At 40.5% G+C, this 12,633-nt stretch overlaps 1 protein-coding gene across 5 annotated transcripts in view; it reads right to left on the minus strand.

Moving 5' to 3' along the window:
- The window catches only part of LOC126267990 (uncharacterized), a 224,314-nt gene that overhangs the window by 28,592 nt on the left and 183,089 nt on the right, over nt 1-12,633 (minus strand). For 2 of the 5 annotated variants that reach the window (XM_049973347.1, XM_049973348.1), the window contains exon 6: nt 11,293-11,533. The exons of the other annotated variants lie outside the window; for them this stretch is intronic. In XM_049973347.1, the coding sequence (XP_049829304.1) occupies nt 11,293-11,533 (241 nt within the window). The remainder of the gene's footprint in view (nt 1-11,292; nt 11,534-12,633) is intronic. 5 annotated transcript variants of the gene reach the window in all.

The raw sequence follows: 12,633 nt of genomic DNA on the forward strand, positions 1-12,633 counted from the left end.
TATTGAGAATGATGTTTATGGGGAGGCTGATGCTGTTAGTAGCAGTATGAGTTTAGTAGTGGGAGAGGCAACAGTGTCGAGAGATGATCAGGGTGTACAGGAGGCATGTTTAGATGTGGCAGTTGGGAACACCTAATCAGGCACTGTCCAATACGTGGGAGTGTGGCACTTACTCCTCATGCCAGAAGCCTGGTCTAGAGTATGGGAAGCTGGGACTGTCTTGCGGGTAGTGGAAGGTGTGTGCGGTACACGCTACCTGCTTGTGATATATATGTGCACTTTTAGGAACAGAACCAGTTCATGCCTTAGTGGATTCAACGAGAAAAATATCAATAATTGATTTAGATTGGTTTAGAAGGTACAGTAAGTTTGCTTGACTGCTACAGCTGCGACCGATTAAAGGGGATTGTTTTACTGTTTCAGGGGAACTTTTACAGGTTGTATGGAAAGGTCAAAGTAAGTTAGGGATAGGTAAATTTATATGGTCCATGAAATTTTGGGCCGTGCAGAATTGACAGTTGATTTATTATTGGGGTGTGATTTTTTTAGAATTTTGCCAGTGTATTTTGCCTTAAGGGGAAAACATATGAATTTTAAGTTTAGCCCCAACAAAAAGCTTGGCTTTTGTAAGCATAAGGTCACATGGAGAGTGTTGTGTAGGCAGTTATGAGGGCAAGTTTGAGGTTGGACACTTGTCTGCCACAGAGAGGGAAAAGTTATTGCAAGTTCCCAGTAGATTCCCAGATATGCTCGCCAACAGGCTGGAGGTGACCACAAAAACAAAACATCAACCACCTGGCTTATCAGGAAGTGGTTAGACAAACACCTTATACGTTATTCCCATATAAAATGGGAGAGTTGTGCAAAATACTGTCAGCAGTCAAAAGGCGGAATGATTAGGCAATCAGTATCATCGTATGCCTCTCCCCTACTTTTGGTTCCAAAACCCAACAATTCCTGATTCCAACCAGTGGCGGATTATTGATTGTTAAATCAAAAGGCAGTTTTGGAGTCTGTACCTCTGCCAGACTTGCATGTTATTTTTTCTTTTTTTTCTTTTTTGCCAGAGCTCAGGTGTTATCAGTCTTGGATCATAATCAGGGACACTATCAAATTCCCTTGGCAGAGAAATCTATGCCACTGACAGTCTTCTGTATCGACTACAACCTTCATGGATTTAATCAATTGCTGTTTTATTTGGCCACTGGGGCTCCTGTTCTCTATCATTGCTGGACTCCACGTTGGGTGATTTGAAGTTCCACTGTATGTACAATTACTTGGACGACATGGTAGTGTATCATCACAGCTTCAATGAGCACTTAGAGCAAGTATTCAGCCAATTAAGATCTGCTGGGCTCACAGGAACACCTGGAAAGGGGACCTGAGCAAAGAAATATGGTTTCTCAGGAACACTGTGACAGCATCTGGGATCAAGATCAACCAGTCCCACACCAGGGCCATCCATAAGTTCCAGGTTTCAAGGAATAAAAAGGATATAACCCATTTCATAGGTGTGACAAATTTCTTCTGGAAGTTCATGCCCAACTTCGCAGCTTTGGTGATGCTTGTGAACCAGCTAAGGAGGAAAAGAGACACGTTTGTGTGTGGTGGTTGGTGTGTGTGTGTGTGTGTGTGTGTGTGTGTGTGTGTGTGTGTGTGTGTGTGTGTGTGTGTGTGTGTGGAAGGGGCGGGGGGGGGGGGGGGGGGGGAGCAGGCTGCCTGTCTTCGAAGCCTTGAAGTTGGCCCTTAGCAATGCACCTGTGTCGATGGGTTCCAGATTTCAATCTCCCTTTCACAGTACAGATGGATGCTCCAGCCAGTGGGGTACCCACAGTTCTGCTGCAGGAGCAGCAAGGAATATGTACACCTTTGGCATACAGCCAATGCCCTCACTGGTTTGGAGCTAAATTACTCAGCCTGTGAGAAGGAAGCACTTGTGGTATTGTTCACATTAGAAGAATTCAAGTTTTACTTGTAACACTGCAAGTCCAGGTTAGAAACTGAAAACCAGGTGCTAAATTGGATGTTGGCCCATCCCTGAAAAACTGGGCAGGTAGCAAAGTGGGCAGTCGGTATTTTGGCCTTTCAATTTGAAGTGGCCCACATTAAATGTACCGAGGGTCAAATCGCCAATGCCCTAAGAAGAATGTTTGAGCAGGAGGAAAAGGAGGGGAGTGAAGGGGGAAACCAAAGCATCAACATCCAGTGTAAATACGGAGGTGCCTCACCCTGCATACATGAGTGCTATCCTGACCGAAATCCCAGCTCTATTCTGTAGCCTAGCATTCGAGCAAGAAAAGGATCCAGAGTTTGGCAGGATTTGTGAAGCAGTAAGAGATGGACTTCTGGTGAAGGGACATTCCATTGAGAAAGATGTGCTCTGGAATAAGGCCAAAGGAGATAGGAGAAATAGGATCTGCTTGCCTCATATTCTGGTTCCTGAAGTGTCATCCTACTTTCACCAGGTATACACAAGACTTACACCAAGATTGGGCAGCAAGTCACTTGGCGAGGAATAAAGTAAGAGATCCGTGGTTTGGTGGAGGTGGGGTGGGGTGGGAAAGGGGGGGGGGTCCTGAAATTATTCATAGATTACCTGGGGACACATTCCAGGACATAGGAGGGCAATAAGTTCGTACTGGGGATAATCCACGCATTCACGTGTTTTTGTTGGTTGGCCCCAGCTGCGGCACTATGCAGCATCTATCTTTTTGAGTTTTGGCCCCATTATTAAAATAGGGAGAGAAGTACCAGGGCGCCACAGATAGGTATTTGTCCTTGAACAGGTCAGGGGTGATGTGGGTGCCACCAGGAAGCTATCACCCAGGTTTGGGTGTTGTTACCACATGATTAATACCTCATCCCCTGTGAGCTTCCTAGTGGAAGATGTGCAGACCCCCCAAGAGACTACGTATACACCTGAGCCAGTTAAAGTTGGGTGGGAAGGTAACGGAAGACACATAGAACGTCGTCTTCAGGTCTACGCCCTCCCAGTGGCTTGCCTGTGGGATAAGAGGGGAGGGGGTGTTTGATGCACACCACTGCATTCTTTGGCTATCAATTTACATCAGCGATAGTTACAATGTTGGGGCCATGACCAGAGGGTGTGGGAAGTTGCAAGGTCATGGTTCTGAGGAGGAGAGTTGCATGCAATAGAGAGATGAGGAAGTACAGTGACAACACATGACACGTCACAGCGGAGCTCGTTATGGATGGGTACGAGTGAATCAGTGTCAAGAGCAACTAGGCCTGGCATGGTGCTGTTTAGTAAGGACGAAATAAGTCACTACGGCTGATGTCCTGGGACTCATGGTAATATCGTCATCAAATATCCATCCTAGGGAATTTATCGGATATTTTTAATAAAACTCACGTTGTCATGTACTGAAATGCTCAGGTTGTGTGTAATCTTGTGCGGGTTTGGCTCGAAATGAGGCAGTCCTGAGGTATGCTCCCGAGTTGTGTCTTAGTGTGCAAATGTAAAGCATTGTGACTAAAATTGACAGGCATTGTATATCTTGGATAATACTGGTATGTACCTAGTAACCATTTTCTATGTACTTAAACTTATTGTGTGCTTAAAAACATATACACAGAAAGGCTAAAGGCCTGTTAAACTGTCTGTTGTGCAGCTGCAGTGGTAGCCCAGTGGTTGTTATTTCCAATATTTTTCAAGTTAAAACATTTGGGACCAACATATGCCGGTGAACTATTTTAGCAAAAGAAATTCTGCATATATGCTATTGGTTGATACTGAGTGGCTAGAGCCACCTAGTTGAAATATTCTCTGTTGTTGTTATTCTTATGGCCGTCTTTAAGATGTTCTGGCAGTACTGCCATATGCATTGTTTTAGAGTAATTTGTGGCAGTAAATTAGTTTATGTCCAGCCTACAATCGCAGCTCTATGTTTAACCTGTTATCACTGAATGCTTTTAAAACATTTCACTTGTTATATTGAAGGATTGGAGGCCTTATTCATTGCCAAGTCATAACCTTGAAGTAACAAGCAGCTAGTGCCCATATTATTTCATGTGACTGGCTGGACTTACGTGTAACGGGATGTGTCATCAGTGCTGAGGGCACCAGTAAATGCAGGTATTGTTTTCATATATTGATCAAGGCCTATGTTTGATGATGTCCTGTTAGGCAATTAGCTTCATTAGTGCTTTGAATTGAAACTCCCTAACACCTGTCAGTTTTCAGGAAATTGTTAACCTGCTTAGTTCAGTGGTGGCTAGAGCTGTGAAATTGTTTTGAAAAACATTTTTGGTGATGGGATGGATTAAAAATTTTTTGGTGTATTCCTCAAGTTACAATGGTTAGTGCCGAATCAAACTGGTGAATTCCTTTGAGAATTCGGGGCTGCTAGGTGCTGAGTTAAACTCCACATTTTGTCTGTCTGCACATCCTTTAGACCACTGGTAAATTTATCTTATTTTACACTGTATGCAGTTTGAAATTTAAGTGGTTACTGTCAGTTCAAATAGGGGAGTTAAGTGTTTCAATTAAAATTTCAGTATTTTGAGTGTTGTGTAATCATACGCAGATGGTTAAAGCCACTGCTGATTTCAATGATTCTCTGGCTTATGTGTTCACTCCCAAAGAGTGGCAAGAGTGGCAGGTGCCAACTGGAACTGACAATCATAAATGATACTTTTAGGTGAGACTGCTGAGAACCGAGGGGAATATTAAGTTCTTATTGTTTGTAATTATTTAATAACAAAATGCCAGTTGAATTTGTCACTTGTGTCACTTGTTTTGAAGGTGACTTTGGCTGACTGAATCTCAAGAACCCTGATTGGTTGGGTCTTGTTGAATTAATCTGAAAACTGGAATCTGTTATATAATGTGGCTAATATCAACTTTATGTCATTTTGCTTAATAACTGTCTGCATTGCTTACATACCGAAGCACGATTTTGCCAATAAAATAAATTTAATTTTTGTGCCTAGTACCATCCACTCCAGGGCACTTGTAAACTAGGTACCCCTGCTCCAAAGGGTATCCCCTTTCCTTGTTTTTGTGGTCAGACGAAGTAGGAGGAGTGTGGGGAGGGTAAAGATGCAGTCAAAAAAGAGCCAGAAAATTAGAACTTATTTACAAACCAACACAGTGACTTTTAATGAGTGGAACTGTAAAACAAATGATGTACTGGGTCACACCTAATCAATTACTTGTAAAAGTGGCCGCATTACCATCATGTTTTCAAATGGTTGTAGCATAGAAGTAGTAAATTTCCGGACTTGGGTTCCAGTTCATAATGTTATCTATTCACTCACCTCTAGGAGTCCTAGAAGCCTGTAACAGCTAATTCCAAATACCCCGTATGTTTAAAACTATCAGTACTTTGTCATTTCTTACTGGTTGTGTGGTCAGTTGTGCACAGGAAGTTACTTAATCCATATTTGTTTCAGTGCTTGCAAGCTCCTGGGTCACACCACTATGCTAGATTACAGTTACACCAATAGATACTAAGACATAGCACTGAAGATTTGAAGTTAGCAGTTTGTATTTTATTTGTGGATGTGATGAGATTTGCAAAGGGTGGGATAAAAAGTTATCACTTGTGGGTAGAAGCAAATTCTTGAGTGATGGTTGAAGTGAAGGATCAGGTTCACTTTAGTATCAATGTGTGGGCAAGAACAGAGAGAGAAATCCAAAAGATCAAACGGGTGGTATTTATCATCAATTTCTGTCCACAAAATTACCTGCACTATTGGAGTAAGTCACCTTAACAGAAAGATAAGGGATACGGTTTATGCTCAACAGAGCAGCAAGCCATTTTCTACACTCTGCATGACAGTGCTTAATGCTAATATGTAATTAGTGATAAAGTGTTTTTTTTTTTTTTTGGGGGGGGGGGGGGGGTCCAGTAACACTGTCACCTCATTCATCTATACTTAATCCCTCAGATTTCTAGGTACAGTGGCATCTAAAGGCACTGATGTATTCCACACTCATCAAAAGGGCAAATCTAAGAACAGAGAAATGTTTTCAACTGTATTTGTGATTCTTTACGGAGGGCTGAAGGATTTGTAAAACTATGTGGAAACCATATACCAACAGACAGATGATTATCAGAAAATAGAATGGCCCATACCTCAAGAATTACCTTTTTTAGATATATGTTTTTAGGACCTTTATTTCCTAGTTTCGACCAGTACCATTCCCTGTAGAAATATGGGAATTTTTTTGAACATTTTGTATGTGATGTTACATACTCATATGAAATGTACATTCAATGAAAATGGGCCCAGCACTTTTACTAGATAAAATGATATAAATTGCTGTGCTATATTAATATGATGCACTGCTCATGAGATGGTTAGAGAATGGCCTCAACAGAATTCTACAAATAGAAGGACTTCCTATTTACATTTTTCCAACGTTATCTTTTGGATAAGAGAGATATTCAATGTAGAGAAAGAAAGACTGCACTGATTGTACATGGTCGTTCAAATCCTATTAGTAATAAAACTGACACCTGTTTTTAAAAGCCTGAGGAAAGATATAATGCCATTTAGTCTTTACTTGTAACTTCTGCTGAGCAGCGAGTGTGCCAAAATTTGTTGAAAATGAAATGCTGTAATAGTTTACCAAGTAAGGATTGCCAGAGCAGTCCAATTCAAAGTACTGTTGCTTTTAGATGAAATTTCATTGCTAATTTAGTCTGCTACTGAATCACTAGTATTGATGAACTACTTTAATCGCCTCCAAGCAATTCTTCTATTAGCACCCAATAGAAATTTGAAAATTGTGCTTTTAATAGTTTCTCTGTAGTGGATAGTGGTTCTTTTGTGTTACATTGTGCCTCAGGTCATAAAGACAATGCCTAACACACTTTAAAATGTGCTGTGTCTCCAGCCTCACCCTTTCCCCATGAAACTAATGTGATTTTCCTTCTAACTTGCTGTCACCAATCACTTAGACACATCAGAACTAAGTTGGCTTCATAAGAGGATAAATACCAAGACATAATAGTAACAACATTTATAAATGTTCTTCATTTACTTTGCACACAATTCTGCTAAAAACAGTATGAAAATGTGACCGAGTTATTGTTTAGTCTTGTGATGCAATCGATCCAAGGAGTAGCAGTACTAAACGTAATGTGTATTACCTACATGAATTAAGTACGACCACTGCAGAAATTAAACATAAAATAAAGATTTTGTTTTGCTGCACTGACACAAAATTTAACCTACCCACTGATCGAATATCTAACGTGCAGAGGAGGCATGCATGTTGAAGATGCAAGTTTAGAAATTTTGATATTTTGAGTGTACCAGGTGCAGATTATTTCTTCCAGAGAAATATCTGTTAATTCAGTGGAACACTTACTGCCAGATTGTTCAAGGGCATGCTGAAAGTAATGCCGCTGAATCTTTTATGTGAAAACTCTTGAAGCTTTTCAAATAAAACAAATTTAGTTAACATTCTACATCTTTATTCTTGAAGTCTACATATCTGCAATCTTCTGCCACTAGAGGGCTCCGAATTGTAGCGAGTAACATGGCGGTGTGTAACATAACTATGTCAATGCATGAGAAACAGAATGCTGTAATCGAGTTTCAAATCTGAAGAGTTCATTCACAAATGGAGCACCCTTTCCTTCATCATGATACCAGACCATACACAAATGCTGCGAGACCTGCAACAACCTGAAGCCTTGGGTTCACTGACATCAGTCACCCTCCATATAGTTCTGACTTGGCTCCACCTGATTTACATCTGTTTCTAAAACTTAAATAACACCTTCAAGGACTTCACTTCAAAGTGATGAAGCAGTGGAAGCAGAGGTGAAGTTGGGACTCTGTCAACAAAGTCAAACATTCTACAGTGACGGTATCAACAAACTGATCTCTTGGGAGAAATGTGTTAATCAGCAGGGTGACTATGTTGAGAAATAAATAGTGTTTAGCATTCTTTTTGTTGTGCCTATTTGTAACTCAGCACTTCCACTATATAGTGAGTAGCAATCTATACTTTCCATAATATTGTCATTCCATTCTGGATTTTCCATGATTGAACAATAAATGAGTAGACATGAAGAATAAAACAAAGTTTGTTTTATTTAAAAGTATGAAGAGTTTTTATGCAAAAAAATTCAAAGGCATTATTTTGCAGCCTACACTTGCATCTTGTAATGTCAAGAGTGGAATTCAGTTTACTGTTAATTCCAGAAGAGCAGCAGCTATCACATTAGCTAAAAACTTCTCATTCCTGCAGACAAAAACTGTTCTTAAAATTGCATACTAGCCTCAAGTCACATGTAAATTACATGTGACTTGTGACTGGTCTGTAATTTTAACTTCTAATGGTCGCTATGTCCCTAAAGTCACACCTAAAAAACTCTGCCCAAATATGCTATGAAGGCCTAACGATACACACCTGCTTGCATGTTAATTCAGCCCACAGGTGTCACTCAATGCAGAGATGAGGGGCATGTGGTTAGCACACCACTCTCCCGGACATACGTCAGTTTATGAGACCGGAGCTGCTACTTCTCAATTAAGTAGCTTTTCAGTTTGCCTCACAAGGACTGAGTGCACCCCACTTGCCAGCAGCACTCAACAAATTGAATGGTCAACCATCCAAGTTCTAGCCCAGCCCGACAGCACTTAACTTCGGTGATCTGACAAAAACCAGTGTTACTACTGCGGCAAGGTTATTGGCTGCAGGCGTCTTCTGCCCCCACTAAAAACTGTTCTGTCATTAATATATTTACAATATCAAATAACTGATAACTGAGCATTTTCCAGATAGAACCATGTAGCGATTGGGAGCCTGTCATCCAAAATTTCTTAATCAAATTCTGTAAATAATTAAGAAGAAATTATTATTGTTATTTTCTTCTTTAGTATAAAGCGTGTCCCAACAGAAAAGGAACACAAAAGCTGCTATGCAGTCATTCCGTTCACTTTAGTTAACTGCAGCGTTAATTCCAGTTGTCACAAGGGCAGAAAATACACACCTAAAGACATGTGAATTACATAATTGAACAGATAAAAAATCTACTCACCAAGCGGCGTCAGGAGCACACACATATAAAGGTATTAAAGTTTGCAGGCTTTTGGAGCCAGTGACTCCTTCGCCTGGCATAAGGGTTGACGGGGAAGGAAGAAGGGTGAAGGAAAAGGACTCTTCATGTTTACAGAAAGGGGTAGTGTTCAGAAAAGTCAAGCTCAACACCAGGTCTGGCGAGACTTCCCAGACGAGATAAGAAGGAAAGACTGATTGGTGGGTACTGCACCGGATGGGATTTGAAAACCTGAGATGTTAAAAGGTGGAAGACAGAATAATACATAAGACAGATTACTGCCAAAAATTGTCCACAAGTCAGTAATAGCAGAAAGCTAACTGCATTGCATGTGGTAAAAGCAGGTGGGGGACAGCGAGAAACAGACAGGAGTTAAAATGAGAGATATAGAAAACTAGTTACTATGAATAAATGTTGACACTGAAGAAATTAATGTAAATGAAGGCCAGGTGGGTGGTGAGAACCAACATTCTGTAGTGACAGTTCTTATCTGTGTTGTTCTGAGAAACTGGTGTCTGGGAGAAGAATCCATATGGCGCATGCAGTGAAGCAGGCCCCAAGGTCATGACTATCATGTTGTAGAACATGTTGTGCAACAGGATATTATGTGTTAACAGTATAAACCCTCTGTCTGTGCCCATTCACCTAAACTGATAACTTCATAGTACTCATGCTGATGTAGAAGCCCGAACAGTGTTTACATAACAGCTGGAATATGAGGTGTTGTTTCACAGGTGACTGTCCCTTTGATAGTATGTTTTGCCAGTTAAGGGTTGGTATAGGTAGTAGTAGGGGGGTGCGTGGGGCAAGTATTGCATCAGGAATGGTAACAGGGGCAGGAGCCACAGGATAGGGAAATGGGTGCAGAAGCAGTATAAGGTATGACAGGGATATCGTTAAGATTGGGATGGCGGTTACAAGTTATTCTGTGTTTGGTGGGCAGAAGTCTGACAGAATGGACCTCATTTCAGTGTATGATTTTAGGAAGTCATAGCCTTGTCAGAGGAGCTGATTAATTTGGCCTTGAATGTATTAATCAGCAACTTTGACAAGGCTATGACTTCCTGAAATTATGCCCTGAAATGAGGTCTATTCTGTCTGACATTTTGTCAACCACACCTATAATATCTTTTCGTTGCCATCCCAAACTCTACAATATCCTTGTCAGATTCTATATTCCTGCGCCTATCTTCCTACCCTATGGCTCCTACTCCTATGACCGTCCCCACTGTAATACTTGCTCTATGCAGCCTCCTACAATCACCTAAACCAGGCTGTCACTGGCAGAACATATATTAGCAAAGGGAGAGCCACCTGTGAAACAACACGTCTTATACCAGATATTATGTAAACACTGTTCAGCCTTTCACATCGGTATGACTATCAGCATGTTATCAGTTAGGATGAATGGACATATTTGGTGGATCTATACTGGCAACACACAATATCCTGTTGCAGAGCATACTCTACAGCTTGACAGTCATGACCTCAGTGCCTCTTTCATGACAAGTGTCACCTGGATTCTTCCCCCAGAAACCAGCTTCTCACAGTTCTGCAGATGGGAACTGGAGCTAAATTTCCTTGGTTCTCACCAGCCATCTGGACTTAATTTACATGAATTACTTTGGCCTCAGCATTTATTCACAGAAACTATTCCTTTCTTCACTCCCTTTTTAGTTTTCTGTATTTTTCATTTTCTGACCTGTCTATTTTTCGCCATCTCCCTCCCACCTCTAATACATACAATGCACATATACAATGCAGAAGCTCTTATTAACTCATGGACAACGTTTTGTCAGTAATATCTACCTGTCTATTAACCACCCTCCCCCCCCCCCCCCCCTTCCCTTTTCACCTTTAAGCTATCAGGTTTTCAAATTCCATCCAGTGCAATCCCCAACTCTCAGTCCCTCCTCCTCATCCTGTCTGCTACATCTCTCCTGACCTGGCATTCTCTACCCCTTTTCCTTAACCTAACTAGTCCTTTTCCTTCAACCGTCTTCCATCCCTTTAACCCTTCTGCTAGGAGGAGGAGCCACTGGCTCCGATACACTGCAAATTTTAGTATCTTTATACGTGTGTTCTTCTGCTGCCATTACAGTTTCAAGAATTGATTATTTTTGTTGATATATTGCATAACTTGTGTCATTTTGTAGCTGACAGTCATATCTAAACTGTCTTCACAATTTTTTAAAAAAGTGACTAAATTATAGTAAAACCAAAAAGCATGCAAAAAGATAACATTTCTCACCATGACAACAGGTGAGAAATCTGTCATCTCAAATTTCTCCTCGTCAAGCCAGTAGCCAGCCTCAAGAGAATGAAGCACCCAGTCAGGGCGAAGCACCCAAAGGCCTCTTGCAATTGCAAATAGCATGTTTAAGGTGCGGCGGGGACCTCCGGAAACAACATGTGTTGTCAAGGGCCCAACCTTGTTGTCAATATTAAAGCCTCCCAGTGATTTCACCACTGCCGTCACTAAATCCAAGTCCCTATAATGTCACAGCAGAATGTATTAAAAAAAGTTGTTTTATATGTTATTAGTAATGTAATATCTAAAAGTTGATCTATAATTTCTGAATATGTTCCCATTTGAAGATCCCTGAATAAAGATTGTTAGGTAATATTTCAATTTTACAGGAGAAACCATGATAACTTTCACAGTAAAAAATATACAGACTAATCACTGGATGAAAATCTGAAGCCAAGTGCAATAAAAGATAAAAATATTACTGGAGGAGAGCATCCCTCTCTTGACAGAAAGTACCCCAGATAATGTCACAAACGTTTTAATTTAGATGAGCAATACCAAAGAAAACCTATGATAAATGTTATTAGTGGTTACAACATAAAAAATATTAAATCTTCATGAAGTTATGGTGAGGTTTCAAAGCTACTTGTTACCATCACTGTAAATGCTATGCTGGTCTGTCTGTGGTGCAGATAAAGAAATACATCACAAAAGTCTGCCTGATCAGCATTTGCAAGTCTTATTCGCAACAACGTACAGACAATGCATAACATTCACCTCACAGTGAAGTCTAAAAGGCATGAGGTCTGATAACAGTGTCTGTCTAACCAACACTGTGTTAATGCAACATGTGAATGCTATCTTCATTTGATGTCTGTTCAAGGAACACACAGTGGTATAGATGACAAATTATACATCTGTTATTCAGAGACTATACTCATTCTATCCCTAGTGATGGACATGTGCATAACAGTTTATTGTGTCACTATCACATGGCTATCAGCATCTGATGCTTAGTGGTCTACATGCATTACAATCCTCTGAAATGCCCTTCAGTATTTTGCGAAATAAAATCTTCAGTCTGTTTAATCAGAATCATATTGGAGTCCTAAACCTCATCATGACATCATGGTTATACTGTGCAACTACAGGGTGACAATTATTGAACTATATGAAAAAAAAAAAATGTATATTAGTTACGAACTACGGCATGCACACAATTTATTTAACATGTAAATGTCACTACAGCTATTCAGGTTTAGGTTGTGACATGTCCAATGTACCTGCCATCATTGGTGATGATGTGGCACAGACAAATAGTGAAATTTTGAATCACCTGCT

This window comes from Schistocerca gregaria, chromosome 4 (genome assembly GCF_023897955.1).
Source record: "Schistocerca gregaria isolate iqSchGreg1 chromosome 4, iqSchGreg1.2, whole genome shotgun sequence".
Lineage (NCBI taxonomy): Eukaryota > Metazoa > Arthropoda > Insecta > Orthoptera > Acrididae > Schistocerca > Schistocerca gregaria.